The 22,346-nt window shown below is 37.4% G+C and overlaps 1 protein-coding gene across 6 annotated transcripts in view; it reads right to left on the bottom strand.

The window, feature by feature from the left end:
- FSIP1 (fibrous sheath interacting protein 1) overlaps positions 1-22,346 on the bottom strand; it is an 89,056-nt gene that overhangs the window by 40,060 nt on the left and 26,650 nt on the right. For all 6 annotated transcript variants that reach the window (XM_040601804.1, XM_040601807.1, XM_040601806.1 and 3 more), the window contains one exon: positions 19,640-19,777. In XM_040601804.1, the coding sequence (XP_040457738.1) occupies positions 19,640-19,777 (138 nt within the window). The remainder of the gene's footprint in view (positions 1-19,639; positions 19,778-22,346) is intronic.

The raw sequence follows: 22,346 nt of genomic DNA, 5'->3' as shown, positions 1-22,346 counted from the left end.
AGTTCAGTCAGACCAATTGTTAAAATCACTAAACTCAAAATTTAGCTTGCTATACCACAAAACCCACAAGAATGGACATTTTTCAATCTTGCGTATTATATTATACGATGCTGTTTTACTTGCTTCTACCCTCTTTTAGAGCTTCTATTAAAGACATGAGTGGTTTCATTGTACTAAAGAGCTCAAAGTCATTCCCATCTTTCCTTTGCACAGTTTGTTTCCTTTTGTCTACATCACATTTGGCCCCATTTAGAAGAGGAGTGTAGACTTTAGGCAACAATTTTTCTTTTTTTGTGAAAAATGGCCTAGTAAGGCCTAAATATGCATGGAGATGAATCAACACAAAACTTGACTGTTCTCTCTAGCTTTCATCAAAATATAAATAAGTTCACTGTATTCTGCATGAGATTCTGGTATCCTGTATCAAAAGTGTATATCAACAATACTCAATTTAACCTAACCTTAAAGTTTACATAGTAAATTTACACATCGCCTGGCAGTTTACAGTTTCAAATAATTTATTACTAGGTAAGCTACAGAAATGCTTTAAAATGCAGAAGATTTTTTTAAAAAAATTGAATTAGAAAGTGTTTGCTGCATGCTATCTTCTAGAAATAACATGAGGAAAAATTATACATTGAGATTAAAATGGTACATTAAAATCTGTTGTCCTCACAGTGAAATTTATTTTCAGTTTTTTGCATGCTCCATGGAATTTATAAAAGTAAAAAAATATTACTCCATGCTAACTCCAGATATTAAGTTTGCCAATACTTAAACACATTTTCCCCCAATAAACATTATTTCCCATGTTTTTTAAGTTTTCCTGGGGTTTGTTAGGGGTTTTTTTTCCCTCCTCCATGGGATTACAGGGAGGTCAACTGTGAAAGTACAAGATTCAGCCTAATCATTTTCTCTCTGGCAAAAATCCAGACAGTAAGTCAAGTAGTATAATATAATTAGTAGCTCGCCGTTGTTTTTGTTGTATATATTTGCTTGTGAAGCAAGCTCAACAGCATATCAAACTAAGTGTAACACATCTCTAATGGTTAACTAAGGTATCCCCTTTCTATATTCTCAGCATCAGTTCATTGTTTTTACCCGCTATTAGCTGCGTTCTCAGGTGATTTCTGTCAAGCACAGAAAATACTTCTGTGAAGGTCTTACCAAACCAGACATTCCAAGCATGGCTGTTAAACTAACCATTTACTGAAAGGTCTGAGAATCAAAACCAAGTAGCATCTTCAGCATTAAATTTTAAAATTATTCTGCGCAGGCAGATCTCTGTGACCACTCATACTCCTCCATGAATTCCCGAAAGATTCTGTGGGATTACAGCATGCCTTCATTGATTTAATCATTAAGAAAATGTAAATAAAGAGCTCTAATGAAGGTAAGAATTAATAACAATGCACAGAGCAGACACACATACAGAAGCTATTTAAAGAGTTTCTCTAATTTTCTCTTTTCCTCAGAAAGGATTTACAAAACTGAGAAAAAGATAGGATTCTCTAAAACAGGAAGTGTCGTTTAATGTCATGTACCACCTGTCTGGTAGATTGGAGGTGTCTCTTCTCCTTGTTTACGTATATCAAAATGTGTTCAATATGCTCACACACAGAGGTGACCCTAATATTTAAGAATTCAAATATTCAACAATTCAAAATCAAGCTATTCAAATAACAGCTTAATTTTACATAGCACCTTTATTCCTATAGGCTATTGAAGTGCTGCATGAAACTACCTAAACTGTCAGTTCAAAGCATATGTCAATCAACTGTTAAGCAACACATATCATTAGAAAGAAAGAAAAGAAAAAAATCCAAACAAAACAACATACAACTGGCAGAAAAAAAAAAAACCCTGACACCAAAGAGGTTAAATTGGAAGAATAAAATTCACTGAGCTGCAATTGGTTCTGGCATTGGTGTTTATTTCTACTATAGTTAAATAGAATTCTGATATTTAAAGATTAAAAATCCTATTATTTCAGTTCTGTTTCACTGTTCACACTGCCATGTCAAGAATGTTAAAGGAAATCCAAATGTTTTACTTGAAAAAAAGTCACCAAACCAGGGAAAACAGGTTTTATTCCAAAAGTACCTTGAAAAGATAGGAACTGTAATTTTATTCTGTTTTGACTATAATAAAGATTTTTTTTTATAAACGCAATAACTGCAACTAATATCTTGTAACTTATCCCTCAGAGGTGAACAGTAAGCATAAGAATCAAAATCCTTCATTTTACTTTCCATCTTTTTAAAAGATCAGAAGTTATCTCTGAAGCAGCAGCTTTGCAGATTCACATTTTTCTATAGAGAAAATAGTCTAGCAAAGCAAAAGATAATAAATTGTAGCCTGACACTGATGGCATGAACTTCTGCTCTAGTTCTTTCCATAACACCAAATTTAAAAGAAGAATTTAAATCAAAAGATTGCAGTGACATCATCAGCTATGCCACCAGCTCAGCAAGACCCTGGCCATGTCTCTTTGTGTCCACTCCACCATTCATAACATACCCAGTTCTCTAAAATGCTTTGACTTCTGTAATAATATACCGGGGGGGGGGGGGGGGGGGGGGAATAAAAGATATAATACACTTTTTTTCTTTTGAGGTTTTTAAATTCCAACACAATTTTTCTGATTTTAAAAAGCATCAGTCATTCACATCATCTTTATTTTCTTTGCCCACTCTTGACACATTACTTATTGCATGGAGAAATATGTCTTGTTTATCACTATCACCAGAGGAATTTGCATTTGGACTTGATTTTATAACTTCCAAGGCTTCCCAAATGAGCAAAATTCACTGAATTAGGAAAAAACCCACAATGCAAAAGAAACCAAATCCAGTCATTTTAGCTCACTTTCCTAGACTTTCCATAGTAGTTTAATCCCATGAAATCCCAAGTAAAGCCTGTTGGATATAAAAGAAAAGTGCAAAGCTCCTAATTTAAGGACTAGTTATAACTCATTAAAGTAAGGACACATATAATTTGAAGCATTAGAATGTATGCTGCAATATAATTAGTGGCTATGAATCAAACCTGGATGGATTAAACTAATTCCTGAAATGCTATTATGGCGAGTACCTTGTGGAGAAAGAATGATCCTTCTGTTTGCACAGCAACTAAACAGCTTCAATTTACTTTTAAAATTGACTTGAATAGAGATAAAGGGCCAGCATTTCAAAATGTGGCCTTCTAAATATAATCAGCCTGAATTATGCCTGTTTCACACTGCAGTACTTGCAACCTGGTTACAGGCAGCAGGGATAAGGCTGCACTCAGCTTATTTCACTGCTTAATTTATATGGTAATTACCACACCACAGCCAGAATGGAGAGCATCTGCCAAAACTGAAGGCCCCAGAATAATAAAACTGACATGTGCTGTGATATTGTTGAAGTGCTGACTAAGAAGCTTCTTTTATCTCCTCTTCAAGCTATAAAATGGTATTCGTGTTATTACTAGCAGGGAATTTTAACAGCCTTGCATTGACAGCAATTATGTAACACATGCACAAAACAATAGAGTTTCACATCACTTAATAAATCCTTGAGCTCTCTTAGCTCCAGATCTCTCGCTGGCTGGATTTTATGGTCTGGTAGTTCTATCCGACCTTCAGAACACTGAAGTATACAAACCACAAAAGCACTAGAAAATTATTAGAAACAACTGGCTTTTCTCCCTGATAGATCTATTTAATGAAAAGGGCATGATGCATAATCATGGAGGTTAATTAAAAGATTTGCTCACTCACTCTTCTCTGTAGCAAGCCACTGGTATTACAACAAGGAAGATACAGATACTACTTTTCCTTCTAAGAACATCCTCTTATTAACACTCGCATTAAAAAAAAAAAAGCAATTCCTGTAGTATGTAACAATAGAACAAATTGAATCTAATTTATCTTCTGTTAATTTTTATGAGATTAAAAACATGTCATTAATGTAAGGAATCTAAATGTGCAGCTGATTTTCCTGCTGATACTATCAATTCAGTTTCCAATACTATGCTTTTTTTGTTTGTTTGTTTTTAACTTTAATATATTGCACCTGCAACTCCTGGCTTCAGTACCAAACCTAGAAACATCTAAACAAATTAGAAACATTCTATTATAAAAGTTTAAAAACCAAATTGTCAGAAAAGGAAATATGGGTAATAGAAAAATAAAGAATACAAAGAAAAGGTAAAAGGCCACTTCTGTATCACAACTTATACTAAAAGATTAATTCACATGGCACAACTCTTCCTCCTCCAAATTATTTGCTAAGTGTATCCATTCAAAAGCAAGCAACACTTTCGCCTTCAGAAACAAGACAGTTACAGAAAGTCATCTGGTAATAAGACAGAATAAACCAGCTATCAAATTATTCATACAATAATTTCTAACACTGATAATTCAGTTTTCCTACTATTTACAACTGTAAAGGCATTTTTTTGCATAATGATTGTCTGCACAAATTCATTACACACCACTTCTCACTTCATATCAATGCTTCTGATCTATCTACAGGTTACATTCTGTGTATCACTTATAAAGAGTTTGATTAATATATACATAATTTTTTATTTATATTTTTTCTCCACAAACCAGTCCATAATCTCTACATTCTAAAGACTTCTGTCATTTTTTGAATTCACATAATTCAGGTTTATTATTATTGTGATGTAAGTTCAAGTTAAACACATGCCTTTCTGAGAAAGTACCCTGAACCCATTATCACATCATACTTGAAATTACTCTTACAAACAAGGCCATAACGCCTTCCTTTGTACACAATACCAAAAAGGTCACTGTTCTTTTGATGCTTTATTACACTAAAAACTCTATCTGCATGTTGCTACCACTTTAAAGTCACTTTCCTCATTATTGCTTTCTAGCTTTGTCCCTATAAATACTAGTAATAAAACCACTTGTATTTACACTGGATTTTATATCCCAAATCAATTATCTTAAACAAAAAATTAGTATAAGATATTGCATGAGTGACAATTCTAGCAATAAACAACTCTAATTACTTTCCCAATTACACAGGTATATCTGTTAAATATATGATAAATCCAAAAACTTTTTAAATGTGCTACATTTGTATGGAAACCTTATCCTAATATGTGAATCTTCAGATTATTATTTTTTAATAGAAAGAGTACTAACTACGAAAGTCTGCATTGACAAGAGATCCTTCAATAAGATTCTGTGAAATTGAGAAAGTAATACACGTGGCTCCAACAAAACAGATGAAGTCCTGTGGACTGCTCCTCACAAACCAGGGGCTTCCAGCACTCGCTTAATAAGCTTCTATTACAGTTAAGCCAATAGCTGAGGACAGGCACAAAATGTTTATTTCCTGTAGAATGAAGACTCCCTGCTGAGAGACACCACTTTTCCTTGAGATTTCTTTGAAGGAAAGCTTTGATTTACAGAAAGAAAAGCAGCTAGGACAAAAAAGGTCTGCTACAACCAAACGTTCATGTTTGTATAAGCAGTTATCCAGTTTTAATCTTTTTTTCTATGAACATCCCAGAAACTGAAACCATTCAGAACATTTAGAGTTGAATACTCAGCAACAAATATTGTTTAGTGTTCAATACATACATATATATACACACACACACCCCCCACAGAATAATTACACTGTTTTTCAATAAGGCATTACAGAAGATAAATTCACACAGAATAAAAATACATACCCTCTAACCAAAGACTATCAATAGTCCAGGCAGAAAAGACCACATGACCAAGATATGAACAAAGACTAGATCCCACCAGAAAGGGATGGAGAGCCCCCTGCATGTCAGAAAATTAAGACAACACATGAAGAATGTGGACGTGCTCTAAAAAGAGGGCAGTCGCAGGGGGCATACAAAGGGAGAGTCTTAGTACAGAGGTGTGTTTAATTTTGACTGCTCTTTGCATTTGGGAAAAAGAACTGACTACACTATTTGATTTAATCTTTAAATGATAACAAAAAATAAAGAAAAAAAAAAAGCCTGTGAAGATAGTGCAAGTACTCTTAAATGAAGAATTTAAAAGCATGGCACTTCTATGGAAGGAATTAAAATAAACCTATTCTCTCCTAAAATACAATTGGCAGAGTAGTAAAATAAAAATGGGTCATATCAAGAACTTGAGGAAAACATTTCTAACAAATCCCAGTCAATATCTTGAGCCTTCGAATGTCAACTTATTATAATGGGCTTCTTTTTTTAGGTACTACCCAAACAGGTGAAAATAAAGGTAACACACCATTTAATAAGCATAACTCCATGAATAAGTACTCTAGAAATGAAAAATTGTAAAGAACGGTCGCTATCATGCAATATTATATACCAAAGTACATTTCTCAATAATTGTAAGCAGGACAGTGCCAACATGAAGAGATAATGGGGAGAAAGGGAAATCAAACCCGAAACTAATCAGACAACAGAAAAAACAGCCAAAGAAAAGAACCTACAACCCTGCTTCTTCCAGAATCAGAGGACTGTGTTAAAAGATTAGGATTAATCACAAAGTATGCAGCCATGCCTCTTAGGTACACACATTCAGTTGTGTGATGGCAATTACACTTGCCCTTCGTAGTTATAAAAGTACATGCCCAGAAAGTGATTTCAAAGTCTCAATATACGTCCGCTTTTTTATGAGGGGACAACTCAATGACAAGGATATAGGCAAGTCTGGAAAAAAAACTCTCTTTACCACAGCCCTGAAACAAACCACTAGGAAAAACAAAATTCATGGTGTTAGAAACCATTCATCTAGATGAAAAATGAGATGGTCGCCTGCAAAAAGTTCCTACTCCCCACACAATAATCTGTTTATGTATTTTGCATAACACAATGTCCTCAGAATGTTATCTTTTCTTCCAGAGGAGCTTCCTGCCCATCACTGGCTAGAGAAATATTGTCCCTCAAATCTATGCTGGTTTGGCCCTGAATTTTGTGTTCCTAGATGAATATCTTAACTTTATCACTGGAGAGATTACATGCTTCCTCATCGCAAAGTTATAAAAACTATATGTGAAGGTTAGGTCACTCTCTTGCATGAAGAAAAATAGAGACCAAGCTACTTAGATGAAATTGTTGACATTAAAGGAAGTGGCGGAATACTGTAAGGCAGATGCTGACTTCCTAGGTTATGTTTCTGAAAGAACACGGGCATAATCTTGATCATGACTGGTAACATGCTTTGTACTTATGGCTGCTTGGGTGTATTGGCATGCTCTGAGCCTGTCTAGTAAACGGAGCCTGTGGACAAAGGAATGCTCGATCTGGGAATAAAAAAAAAATAAACTTAGGCATGAGACAGGCCACGAGATGCTCAACTCTGCCAAACTGGCAACCAGTATGAACACTCAGTAGCAAGTATCTACGTATTTCTCCCATCAAAAGTTTATATGCCCTTAGCTCTTCAGATTCCTAATGAGAGGAATATTTTAAGTAAAGATCTGGAAAAGGGACATCCCAGCTTCCTAAGTACTTTTTCATACTGGCCTGTGCTGTGCAGCATAACTAAAAAATATGCTGTGTAATTAGACTATTTAGATCAATGAGACAAAACTTTCAAAGCATTTCTCAAACCTACTTTGTTTGACTCTGTAAACAGGATTACAGTGTTTCTGAAAAGAAAATTATTGCATTCATGCTAGAAATACTGCTGTTGTCACCTCAGGAAACTGTTTTGTAGGAGCCAAAAATCCATCAGAAATACTTCTAGTTTTCAACTAAGCTTTGTTGTAAAACTCTGATTATTGGATTTATCACAGTATGCCATCAGTTTGTGTTAATATATTAATTGCAATATCCATCTTATCTATAGATTTAATAGAATTTGTATATTCTTAGGAATCATACCAAAAATAACTTTTTTCTTTAGTATTACTGTCTTTTACAGGTGAACATGCATAAATTATTATATAGCTTAAACTGAAATATGAGAGTCAACACTAAAATATTACAAGTATTTATTATAAAAGTCACATTGTGCTATGACATTTAAGATGTTTTTTGGCTTAGAAGTCCCATGTGGCTGTCAAATAGTTTTTGATATTACAAGAATATCAGCACCCTGTCATCTGCTATGTGCTTTACATCCTTCACTTTTAGAGATGCTGTTTGATTACACATCCATCCTGGCCTAACAAGTTAAAGTGTCTCAAGAAAAGATTAAACCTCCACTACACAGTTTGTACATGCAGACACACATGTATAAGAGAGACTCACAGCCAAAAAATACTTATGTTTACATTTATTACAGACTACGTTACACAAACACCAACCCTGAGATGGAAAGATGCACTTGTATGCTACTTATCAAAAGATCAAGACATTAATACTCACCCACAAAGTACAAACTACACCTACATACACGTTGCAGAAGGTTTCCTCCACCACTGTCCTGTTGTTTTTCTTCTCTCATTTTGAATGGGACATCTTAGGGCAAAGAAGAAACATAGCCTTCCCCTACAACACTTGCAGAGAAAAAGAGGCTTTTTCCTGACTATTTCTCTTTAGTACACAGATTGCAAGCAGGCCAACAAAACCAAGGCTTCTTTCCTACAGAGATTAAAGAACAGTGCTAACTAGCAGCAAGGAATGAGGAACTCCTAAGTTTGCCAGTTGAGATGTGTAACAAGTAAACACCTTCTCCTTGCCTCAGAAGGACATGCAAACTTCAGTGATAAAAATCTTACACTGTGGACACCTGTACTAACCAGAGAAATTGTTCATTATTATTTTAATACCAGTGCAGCTAGAAGCCATAGTCATTGCATTGCACTGTGATGCTAGATGTACAGACACAGGAAGAGGAAGGAGAAAAAATCCCAAACAAACCTGTAAGTATATCCATACAAAAGCTACGATACACAGATAGTCAAGTACTAGGAAAACACTGAAACGCCACTGAATATGCTTGACTGTCTTAAACAGAAATACAGTCCTCATCAATTCACTGAAAAGTATTTTGAAAAGACTTTAGGCATGAGGGAAGTGGAGCAATATGCAATTGCTTGAAAATATAACAACCGAGTGATGAAGAGCACTGTACTGCTTTGAAGCCATGTATTTATCTCAACCATTAACTGAAAATGACAGTTTGGGAGAAAGGAGAGTTAAGAAGAAATGAAAAAGGGTCTTGCAAGTGGATACACATAACCTCATTTAGACATAATTGTGGGAGAGGTTGGGGGCAGATAAATGGATGGCACAGTAAAAACAGTAATATGCAAATACAAGAACACCATTATGTCATATTTGCTGAGGTCAGAGAGTGTGACAAAAGGATATACTGAAGGAATAATATAAAAGCATAGAAGCAAATCGGTTTTCATGAACTCTCTCATTGTCTAAGACAAAACAGATTTCTACTAAGAATCTGATGGTGTTGAATACCATTTATAAAAGACAATTAAGAAAGTAGTGCTGTTACAGTTAAATTTAAATCATGTTAGACAAAATGGAAGATCAAACAATCACTATAAATAGCAGTACATAAATTTAGAGATAGTGGGTAGTCAAAGATGGTTTGTTATTTCAAGATGGCAAATATAATATAGAGGAGAAAAAAAAAAAGGATGGGAAAGCTCAACTCTACAGAGATCATATGCAAGATATGGGGCAACAGAAGAGGAACAAACATAGAGGTTGAGGGGGGAAGAAAAAAAGGCCTCCTTTGTTCAAAATTAGCTGAGAGAAGTACAAGAAGGGAAATGCTTCCCAGTTTTCTTCTACATATTCTGGGGCAAGTAGATTGACAGTCATCATCTTAACTGGAAACTCTCTACATTTTCAGAGGAGGATCAGTACATTGAATGGACAGAGAATTTGATCATTCTTATCTAGAAACCCAGGATGTTTAAAAGAGGTCTCATTGCAGGTATCAAATTCCAGCAATGATTTCTTATACAGAGTATCAATGCATAAGCAATACTTACGATGCAAGTTGGCAATATTACTCACCATCATACGGATGTAGTTCAATTTAACAGGCTCCAGCATGTATATAAATATTATTTTAATAATTTTCCATATAAACTAGAAGCATCATTAAGATTGTAACCGATGAATAAAACTTTAACATTCATTTAAAAATTATTGGATTCTATTAAGTCTTAATGCAATACATAGTTTTCAAATTATTTATCATAAATACTTTCAGAAGCTGCTTCATTCTTGTTCACAGTACTGTGAAAAACAATCAGATAGGAAATTTATTTTAATTGTAAGTGAAATATTTGAATTTTAAGCAATCTGCTATTAATCTTATTGCTCTTTTCACGCATGTAGTAGCTGTTAAATTAAGAAAATAAGGTGTTCACACTAACATTCTCTCCCAGATGGAAATGCTACCACATTTTATTCTGAAACAACTTTGGATAATCACATAATGAGAATGAATTCCTGTAAAACTTGAAGATCTGTATGAAGCTTGCGAAAAACTTGGCAAGTGACTTTAGAACCTGGTAGATAATTTCTGAAGGAATAACATAGAAATTGGTACATCTCAGCCTTCCTTTGGTAAGTTGTCCTTTTTCCCTTTATTTGGTGCAATGAAATATGTTATGAAAATGTTTTATTAAACCAGTTCTGCTTGTATGGACAAACGTATGCTTATTCAGAAATGAGCCACCACATGATATTATGTGAATTCAAATAAAGTTGTTTGCTATTTGTATGTTGCGGCACAGCACCCCAGAAGAACCTAGAGGACTACCAATGCACAACATGGTCAAAAAATACAGCTATATTCCTGTGTTCAAAAGTATTAGCAATTAATTTCTGCAAACACTGTGATTGAAAACTATATTATAGGATTGTCTAGCAGACAAATTACTCCCCAAATACATGGTAGGACTTCACCTTGCGCTCTTCTTCCCTTTAAAGGGGAAGATAGGAATTATGGTAGAAGTCAGAAACAAATTATTCTCCTTTTCTCAAAGATGCCTAATACAGAGTCAGGATCAGGTGCACTGAATTCAATCAGTTTCAGGGAAAACGCTGGAATAAAATCATGTACAACAGCAAACCCGCTCATCATCTTGATGCAAGTAAATGATGAAAAGGTTTGTGAGAATTTCTCCAGCACTAAACATTAATTAATTTTATCCTAAGGTTTCCTTCCCCACAGATCAATAAGATAAGAATCATGCCTTTCAGAGTAAGCTCCTGCAGGTGATCAAAGCTCTTGACACCATCGATATATTTACTATTTTTTCTCCTGCATCATCCACACCAATTGTTCACCTTCCTGCAAAGTTCAGCTATTCAGGTAACAGAATATGTTTATTTTCATATTATCAGATATATTAAAAAAAAGACCTCAATAATTGACAATCACATATTGTATTTGGCCACTAGATTGCATAAATTTATGAAAAAAAAAAATTTCTAGAGATGTATGGACATCTGATGATAAATTTAAATTTAAGACTAGGCAAACCAGATTTAGCTTGTGTATTAAAATTACTTACCACAAATAATCAGACTAATTTTTTTAAAGTAGGTATCAGTATCTCAGTCATGCTAAGAGGTAACAGTGTTTATACATATGTGTGTATATACATACAACTACATGCATATATATTTAATATGCATTTGAAATATTTTTAAATTTATATATTTAACCAAAACCGCAAAACAGGCATCTGTGGCTAGATTTTGGCAGGGAAGAATCAGCTTCCACTTGAAGACATTTGAAATAAAACACATGTATTAGCCAACAAAGGTGAAACTATCTTACTTAAAAGCTCGCTTGGATGTGTATCTAAACCTACTGTGTGCCATGAAGAAATTCAACACATCATCAAATACGCTACTGGATTATCACAAATGGCCAACTAGTAGAAGCCACAATTGAAAAATAACTACCTTTATTATTCTTCCTATATAAAATTCTTTTCTTTAATGCTCAGCAACAGGCATTTGGCAGCTGAACATTTTTTTTTTGAAGCAGCAGTTAACAATGCAATTCACAAAACAAAGATAAGCTCAATGGTTTCCAGGAAACTGAAAGATGAAAGAATGTGGAGAGAGTCAGCCATGGTTTCAAATGAAGAAGTAGTGAACTAAGGTCAAACTAAAACCTAAAAGAAATTCAGCAAGGGTCCAGAAACCACGGTACAGATACATTTGAGTTGGATTGAAATTTCAATGCATACAATACATTCTTTGGTATATTAATTCACTGGGGACAGGTTTTTTCAAAATAAAGGAGGAACTCAGAGTCCAAAGCCCTTAGTCTCATTACTTCAAGCATAATACTTAGCAGACTTTCTGTGTTTTTATATCAATTGTAAAGTATGTTAAGGTCTTATCTTCCAGCTTTGTTTTGTGTGCTCAGTCCCAGACTTCACTGAAACAATGAAGTCCCACAGCATACATGAGGTAAAGTGTAATGGAGGAATTCATAAAGGTTGTAATTTCAGATGCCAGCACCTACTAAAAAGACTGCTCAAGAAATATGATGAATGTGTTCCCCTTGAAGGGGTCAGAGTAAAGCTACCATTACACAAATACATTTGAATAATTAATTTTGCAGTAGTGGAGGAAATACAGCATTCTACAATACACAAAAAAATATATTAATAAAGTTATCTTTATATCTACTGTAACTTACTCCCTAACACACAGAGCTAAATTCTGCTCTGTTAAACTAGTGAAACTAGCCATAATTTCTACCTAGGAAACAAAAATAAACAAACAAAAGAAACAACAACAAGAAAAGCTTCTATCTGAGGGATTTTTTTTGAAGTACATTTTAAAATAAGTCATCTCACAGACATTAAAATTGTAAAATACTATATTTTAAAATTATAAAGCCCAGTATAACCATGTATTCAGAAATAACGTTCGTAACTGGTGACAAATCACCTCCTCTACTCAGAGCAGAGAATTTATTTCCAGTTTTACACAGCAAATTACAGTGGTTTAGGAAAGAGTAAAGGAGAAATTGAAATGCAATGTGAATTTTAAATACATTAATTTTAAATAGACAATTGAATTGTTTAATTAGCTAAGCTAGAAAAATAGCAATGTTAAAAGCTGCATACCTGGGGTCTGGACAAAAATGAGAGGCAATCTCTCACAACCTGTATTTCATACCACAGAAATTACAATGTTTTCACCAGTAATAACATCTCCTAGAACCATGCCCAGGCATTCTTCCTCTGACCTACAGCAAAGAGTGCCACCTATTGAATAACAAACAGTATTTCCAGATATCATTAAATTATTCTGGAAACATGCCACCTACATATTCCCACACACACACGTCCTTAACCCAAGCATTCTATTTAGCCTTTCATCCTGCAGTTTCCTGGCAGAGAGCAGTTTTGCTGCTAACATTGTTACAGAATTGATGGCCAAAATATTACTTTAGTATAGAAACAAGGTGCCCAATCCACACTGCATAAGTCACCTGATTTTTAGACGTTCCCACACCAAATAACAAAAACATTATTCAATTATGTATGTTGCATCAGAAGGAGATACCTTCTACTCTTATTTCTGGGAAATACGGTTATTTCTAAAGAAGATTGGACAAAACAGCACGGTATCAAGGACACAAAACTAAAAAAAACCCAATATTTTCTGGTGGCTCTTTGTTGTTCACACACAAAAAAGTGTACATTTTCTATATGTTTTGCTTTGCTGTTAGCAGGAAAAACCTACCTACATTTAGAGTTGAATACTTCTTAATTTAAACTGGCAATCAAAGTATCTCACGGAGGACCTAATACAACATCTGAATATGAAATATTTGTGTGATCTTGGAGTCATGCTACAGAGCAGCAGCTGATTAAGATGACACAGTATGTCCCCCTGAAGAAGCCTTACCCGATGCTGCATAGCACACAGCAACGCTAGTCTGGCCATGAGTTACGCTTTGGTACAGACAACATATCCTATGTTTATAAGCACTGTAAATTAGCATTGCATTCTATCAATTCAGAGTTTTAAATACACACAATCTAGCCAAGGAAAAACGTGTGGTATGTTGCAAGACTCTTTGTGTAATGTGAAACCAAACAATACTGCTATAATCCAACCAAGACTTGGAACTGACCCATTTATATACAAAATATTTGAATGAGTCAGCAGCCCACTGCATTTCCCAGGCCTGCCATAGACTATCGTACAGTCCCAGACACACTTCCTCAGATTGTGTTTGCCTCATGAACAAGGTCAGCAGTGACAAAAAGTGATATAAAGGTCAATGACTAGGAAAAGATGACAATGAGCTAACTTGATTTACCTCTTTGCCTATTAACATATAAAATATACTGAAGTCACACAGAACTCCTCTATTTATTTGCCCCCTCATCTGTTACCTGTTTAATGTATTAGAGCAGTGTATTAATATGAAGTTTTACTATTATTTTGGAACTGTGAAAAAATAAGAGTTAAAAACGCTCCCTAACTTTAGTGACACACACCCCCCGAAGTGAACAGCCTCTAAAGGAATCACTGCCTCCTTGTCATAGAATCAGAGAATCATTCAGGTTGGAAAAAAAACTCTAAGATCATAGAGTCCAACTGTTAACACAGGACTGACAAGTCCATCACTAAACCATGACTCTAAGCACCACATCTATGCATTTTTTAAATACCCTGAGGGATGGTGATTTGGTGATTCCACCACTTCCCTGGGCAGCCTGTTGCAATGCTTAACCACCCTTTCAGTGAAGAAATTTTTCCTAATATCCAGGCTAAACCTCCCTCGGTGCAACTTGAGGCCATTTCCTCTTGTCCTGTTGCTTGTTATCTGGGAGAAGAGACTGACACCCAGCTGCCTGCAACCCCCTTTCAGGCAGCTGTAGAGAGCAGAGATCTCCCCTGAGCCTGCTCCTCTCCAGGCTGGAACACCCCAGTTCCCTCAGATGCTCCTCATAAGACTTGTGCTCCAGACCCTTCACCAGCTCTGCTGCCCTTCTCTGGACACACTTCAAGAAGGGTGTTGAGGTGCTGAAGTGAGGGGCCCAAAACTGAACACAGTATTCAAGCTGCAGCCTCATCAGTGCCAAGCATAGGGGGACAATCACTGCCCTTGTCCTGCGGGACATGCTATTTTGGATACAAGTCAGGATGCCAGTAGCCTTCTTGGCCACCTGGGCACACTGCTGGCCCACGTTCATCCAGCTGTCAGCCAGTACCCCCAGGCCCTTTTCCCCCAGGCACTTTCCAGCCGCTCTGCCCCCAGCCCGTAGCGCTGTGTGGGGCTGCTGTGACCCACGTGCAGGACCCGGCACTGAGCCTTGTTGAACCTGGTACAACCGGCCTCGGCCCACGGGTCCAGCCTGTCCGGATGCCCCTGCAGAGCCTGCCTGCCCTCCAGCAGGTCAACACTCCCCCACACCTTGGTGTCATCTGCAAACTGGCTGAGGGTGCACTTGATCCCCTTATGCAGATTGCCAGTAAAGATACTAAGCAGAGCTGGCCCCAGCACTGAGCCCTGGGGAGCACCACTTGTGAGCGGGCACCAGCTGGGTGTAACTCCATCCACCACCACTCCTTGGGCCCGGCCGTCCAGCAGCTTTTTACCCAGCGCAGAGTGCACCCGCCCAAGCCGTGAGCAGCCAGTTTCCCCAGAGAATGCTGTGGGAGACTGTCAAAGGCTTTAATAAAGTCCAGGTAAACAACATGCACAGCCTTTCCTTCATCCACTGGGCAGGTCATCTTGTAGAAGGAGATCAGGTTCATCAGGCAGGACCTGCCCCTCATAAACCCACACTGGCTGGGCCCAGTCCCTCGGTTCTCCTGCACGCGCAGTGTGATGGTGCTCAGGCTGGTCTGCTCCATAACCCTCCCTGGCACCGAGATCAGGCTGACAGGCCTGTAGCTCCCCAGATCCTCCTTCCTGCCCTTCTTGTAGATGGGTGTCACGCTGGCTGACCTCCAGGCTGCTGGGACCTGCCCACTTAGCCAGGACTGCTGATAAATGATGGAGAGTGGCCTGGTGAGCTCCTCTGCCAGCTCCCTCAGTACCTCCAGGTGGATCCCAACTGGCCTCATAGACTTCTGTGTGTCTAAGTGGAGCAGCAGGTCCCCAGCTGTTTCCTCCTGGGCTGTGGGGACTTCATTCTGCTCCTCATCCCTGGCTTCCAGCTCAGGGCTGGGTACCCAGAGGGAAGCTGGGCTTGCTTTTAAAGACTGAGGCAAAGAAAGCATTAAGTTCATCAGGTTTTTCCTCATGCTTTGTGGCAATGTTCCCCCACACATTCAATAAAGGATGCAAATTCTCCTTGGCCCTCCTTTTGTTTCTAATGGATTTGTAAAAGCATTTTTTTTATCTTTTACAGCAGTAACCAGCCTGAGTTCTAGCTGGGCTTTTGTCTTTCAAATCTTCCCCCTGCATAACCTCGTGACATCCCTACAGCCCTCCAGAGTTGCCTGCCCCTTCCCCAGAGGTGGTAAACTCTCCTTTTTTCCCTGAGTTCCAGCCAAAGCTCTCTGTTCAGCCAGGCTGATCTTCCCCACTAGCTCATCATTTGGCACATGGGGACAGCCCAGTCCTGCACCTTTAAGATAACCTTCTTGAAGAATGTCCAGCCAACCTGGACCCCGTGGCCTTTCAGGACTGCCTGCCAAGGGACTCTGTCGACCAGGCTCCTAAATAGGAAAAAGTTTGCCCTCTGGAAGTCCGAGGTAGCAGTTCTGCTGACCCCTCTTCTTACTTCTCCAAAAATCAAAAACTATCATCTCGTGATCACTAAGCCCAAGACATCTGAAGACTGTTCCTATACTCCATAAGTACTCCATATTGGCTGTGCAGTTCAAGCCCTGCCAGCATAAACCCTGCATATGTAGATAGTGGCTGAAGTTTTTGCAGCTGTAGCAACAGTTGTATGAGGAATTCAGATTATACCACTGTGGTTATGGCACTGTCTGAATTACAAAGCTTCTGATCTGCACTGGAGATCACTTTGAGAGCAATAAAAGACAACTAGAACAGTACTTGTCCTAACTCTGATTACTGCAGAAGGTAGCCCTACTGCTGAATAAAGACCTCCACAAGCCAAGGGTAGCCTACACAGATTTTTTTGGTCTGATGCAACAAACGTAGTCATAAAACCATAAATACACAAGAAAAACACTAAACATCAGTTACACACAAAAAACACATTCCTAAAATGCACAGTCATGAAAAATTACTATTTTTCCTTCAGTGTAGTTATACTAGAGAAAGATAACCACCTGAGAAATGCATAAAATATCTTGATCTTTCTCCTTGTAGAATCAAAAAAATCATCAGACTGGGAAGGGTGAGTATCAAGAGGTCTCTAGTCCTACCTCTTGCCCAAAGCATGGTCAGCTATAAGATCAGATCAAATACCTTATGGCTTTGACCAGCCAGGTCCGCAAAATTTTAAGGACGGATATTTCACAGTCTCTCCATGCAACCTGCTTCCCATTCTCAATTACCCTCAGAGGTATTTTCTTGTACTTTAAATTCAGTTGGAACTTCCCCATTTCAATTTATTAATATTGCCTCTTGTTCTCCCATCATGTAACTCAGTAAAGATACTGCTGCTCTGTCTTCTCTGTAACACCCTCTTTATTAATAGGAAGCTACTGTTACGTCTGCCTGAGCCATCTCTTCTCCAGGTTTAGCAAACCAAGTCTCCTTAGCCTCACAGGTGAAGTGCTTTAGCCTCAGATCATCTCAGTGGCCCTCTGCTGAACTTGCTAAGGTAAGTCAACACCTTTCTTTACTGGGGAGCCCAAAACTGGATGCAATACCCTAGACCAGTCTAATGAGTACCTGGCAAAGGGGAGTAATTAATTCCTTTCATCTGTTGGCTAAGTTCATGTAGGTAGGTACAGCCAAGTCCACTGTTAATCTTAACTGTTAAGCCACTGCTGGTGGCTCATGTGTAGTCCGCTGCCCACAACAATGCCAGGTCCTTTTCAGCAGGGCTGCTCCCCAGCCAGGCAGGCTCCACCTTGCACTGTCAGAGGGAGTTATTTCACTCTAATGCAAAACTCCGCATTTGTCCTTGAATTTCACACTGTTTCTGTCAGCTCCCTCCTCCAGCCTAACTCCCAGTGAGTGGCAGCCCTGCCCTCTAGCTTACAGAGCAGATCTAGTCATTTTATCAAAGACGGCAATCAGGCTGGTCAAGCATGACTTACTCTCGGTAAATCCATGCTCATTATTTCCAGTCACCACCACCTCCATTTGCACACCTCTTTTATGTCAATTACCTATACTGATGCCTCTTGCTAATGTACCAAAATTCTTGGGGTTTCCTAGTAAAAATGCAGCTTCATCAGGTCACCCATACCAGCTGCCATCTCACCTGCCTCTTGTACACAACTATACTAGTTTGTCTTCCCTACATAGCACATTCCATAGAGAAACAAAAGCTTTCTCATCCCAAAGCAGAAAAATAACACTAAACAAAGATGTTAAAATCTTAAAAATACGTATATATATCCAGGTTTTAATGACTACTGCCAAGCTCAGTAATGCAGTGATGTTCTTTTAAGTATTCAGCAGTTTCATTCCTGATTTCATCTAAGCAAGGGAAACCTTCAAAGTTTGATTAAAAACAAACAAACAAAAAATTAAAAATTGAAAGATATTTTCTTCCTGTGCTCTTAAGATCTATGCGAGACCCAACATAAAAAACAAATACCAGCATTGCCTTTCATGCCAAACAAAGGACAACTCTATCATCTTAGGACTCTCCTTTTGAATTCATCTGTTTTTAATGTATACATTTTCTCCCTAATTCTCTTCTGTACGGGTTGCTTTGTAGCTCTTTCAGCGCAGATCAAACAGCATGTTTACAATGTATATTTAAAAATGAATAAAAAGATTCCTGAAGGCCTTCAGGTTCCCCAGCACTACTTTTTAGTTAGATTTTGTTACTGTAACTTGAGAGTAATTTAATAAATTATACTCGCTGAAAGAGAAAAGAATAGTAGTATATTACCTGAGAAAGGCCCATAAGTTTTGGTTTGTGAGTCCCGACTCTATGACTTAGAAATAACTTAGGAGGCAAAAATTATGTTTAACGATCCTCTTAGATTTTTAAATTGCCTTTCCTTACCTGCTCTTACTCAAAGTAGTAAGAAGAATGAGATGCGATGTACTTATTCTAAAACAGTAATGATTTTTTACTACCATTTTACTTACGTGATCCTATTTATAGGCCCTTGCACCTATGAAATCCACATATTAAATGAAAATTAAGTTACAAAAATATACTAAATGAATTCAGCAAAGCTAAATCACCCAATAACTTAGTGTATACAACATTCCCACCAGACCTGGTTCTTCAAAGAACACAATTATATGAGCCATAAAAAAAAAAAAAAATCCTTTTAGGATGTATTTATATATGATTGTTTATGCTATCTCCCTCTGGGGAGGAAGAGAGGAAAATAACTTCTTTCACTCTGAAAAACTCTAAAACACTATGTTCATGGGAAACAGGCATTACGACTGAAAAATATGTTTCCCGGACTAAGAAAAATTATTTGAGACTTTTGCTTGTATATTTCTTTGGGTATTCCTTCAGGAATTTACACAAGGTTGCAGAATTAGATTTTATTTTAAGACACATGGAATGATAAACTCCAAAGTTCTCAAACCAAGAGGAGAAAAATATGACAAAAATAGGAGACTTACAAGATTTCTCTCTAGGGATTTCAGCTGATGATCTATTTCTTTCAGACGATTTTGTTGATCCCGTTGTTCCTTATTGTCTCGCAGAACCTTTTCACCTGGAACTGGTTCTAAGCTTCTGTTTGCATAAACCAGAGACTCCTAACAAAAGGAAGACCAGGCAGAAGTTAAACATATGACTATACTGCTTCAAAACCAGACAAATGTTCTTTTTATTTCTATTAGGAAAAAATTTAAATGTTTAGAATCATGTGTCAATTTCAAATTTCACAGATGTTAAATTTTCATTATGCACATTTTCAAATACAATAACTAAACACCACGCTGGACTTATTTCAATAAAAAAATTCTTTCTCTTTGCATTTTAAGAGGAATTTCTTAGTCTCCAGAGCTAAGATTTTTACGCTTAAATTTTACTACAATAAAAACATGAGGAGACTGAATGAGGGGTTCAAAGCCTTCTCCTATTAACCACACTGGGATCACAATTAGGCCAGAAGGGAAAGGAAGAACTGAACTGAAATGACTCTGTGTTTTGGTTACTAGAGATCATGGTAAACGAGAAATAACCCTCTCTACGTTGGAGCTGGATGCACAACTATTAGTAAAGATTTGGGTTACATATTCTTACATCCTTCAGTAGCTTTGGATCAGATCCTGAAGTTTGTATCAGTCCTGAATCACAGAATGGTTTGAGTTGGAAGGGACCTTAAAGATCATCTAGTTCCAACTCCCCTGCCATGGGCAGGGACACCTTTCACCAGACCAGGTTGCTCAAAGTCCCATGCAGCCTGGTCTTGAACTCTTCCAGGGATGGGGCATCCACAGCTTCTCTGGGCAACCTGTTCCAGTGTCTCACCACCTTCACAGTAAAGACTTTCTACTTAATATTTAGTCTACCCTCTTGCAGTTTAAAACCCTACTAAAAAGTATGTCCCCATCTTTCTTATAAGCCCCTTTTAGGAACTGGAAGCCTGCTATAAGGTGTCCCTAGAGCCTTCTCTCCTCCAGGCTGAGTAACCTCAACCCTCAGCCTGTCTCCACAGCAGAGGTGCTCCAGCCCTCTGACCATCTGCATGGCCCTTCTCTGGACTTGTTCCAACAGGTCCATGACCTTTCTATGTTGGGGGCTCCAGCAGTACTGCAGGTGGGGTCTCACAAAAGGAGAGTAGAGGGAAGAATCACCTCCCTCGACCACGCTTCTTTGGATGTAGCCCAGGATATGGTTGGCTTTGTGGGCTGTAAGTGCACACTGCTAAGCCACGTTGAGCTTTTTGTGCACCAGCACACCCAAGTCCTTCTCCTCATACAGGGAGGAGAGCCTCCAATACATTCAAGGTTTAATATTACACGTATTTAGATCATTAAGAAAACAAGGACTGGCCAAACAGCAAAGTTATGTTCTAATTGGAAAAAAAAAACAGGGCTCTCTCTTGCAAGCCAAAGATCCTATAAAAGAACCCAAGGAATCCAAATAATGGTAGAGGGGAAAAAACAAAAAATACCCATGCCTTTTAGTCAATTCAACCCAAAGGAACATGAGCAACCATCTAATAATAATATACTCTATTTATTCTTATTTTTAGGAGCAGCTCAAGCAATCCTAATAAAAACACACAGGAAAAGATTTTTATATAGTGTGTCTAACTGGAAAGAAAAACAACCTTTGCAATTTAACATTGAACAGAAATTCTCAACTACAATATAGAAAAAAACTGTCAGCATCTGTAAACAATTTTTTCTAAACATCAAACAAATCTATGAGTTCTGATATTTAAACATATTAGTTGCCTGAAAATATACTTTTAACACAGTACAAATCTTTGAATATATATTTACAATCAGCAATAGCTGGCAGTACCACAGTGTCAGTAAATTTTCCTATGAAAGACAGATATCAACAGCACCATCTATTAATGACTAGAATCTCTCCAAACTGGATTGACATTTAATGTGGGCCACCTAAGGCCAAATTCTTAATATTGAGTATCTAAAGATAGGCTTCTAAATACACAGTTTTTTACATTAAATATGATGCCCAATGGCAAGAAATCTGCATGACTGACATCTATACAGAACATAAAAACCCAAAGGATTTATTTAAACTTGTGTTTACTAATACATGAAACAAGGATATGACCTTTATATCTGCAATATAAATATAGAGTTCGCAAAAAAGCTCAAAATATAGCAACTGAAGGACCCGCTAATGAGAATTGCTTTTACATGGCATTGTTCTTCCAGTAATTTTACATCTTTAATTGTTTAACTGTTCATGGAAGGGCAAGGAGGAAGATGATGGCCTATTTCTTTTTCTTTAAAAACAGTTATCACTGTTTCTGCAATGATATCTCTAAATCCAATCTTTTGATCATCTGGGCGTATATAGAGACATTACCATGTGAGCAGTTAGTGCTCTGCATGGACTAGAACTGCAGTTATGATTTGTTTTAAAGAGTAATGTTATGAATACACCTACAAGAATATGCAACTAGTGGTACTGAGAAGTCACTATATACTATATTACACTTCTCAGTGTTTATTTTGGGATTTGTATGCATGGACTACTGTTTGATATTTTTATATGAACTCAGCCTTCAATGAAGAACAGAGCTCAAACTGCACACAGCATCTCTGAAAATATTATGCTGCAGTACCAGCTAGATTAAAAAAAGGTGATATTGAGAGGAGTCACAAAATCAAAAACGTT

The sequence above is a fragment of the Falco naumanni genome, chromosome 7 (assembly GCF_017639655.2).
Source record: "Falco naumanni isolate bFalNau1 chromosome 7, bFalNau1.pat, whole genome shotgun sequence".
Classification (NCBI taxonomy): domain Eukaryota; kingdom Metazoa; phylum Chordata; class Aves; order Falconiformes; family Falconidae; genus Falco; species Falco naumanni.
This window is presented reverse-complemented; position numbering and strand designations above follow the sequence as displayed.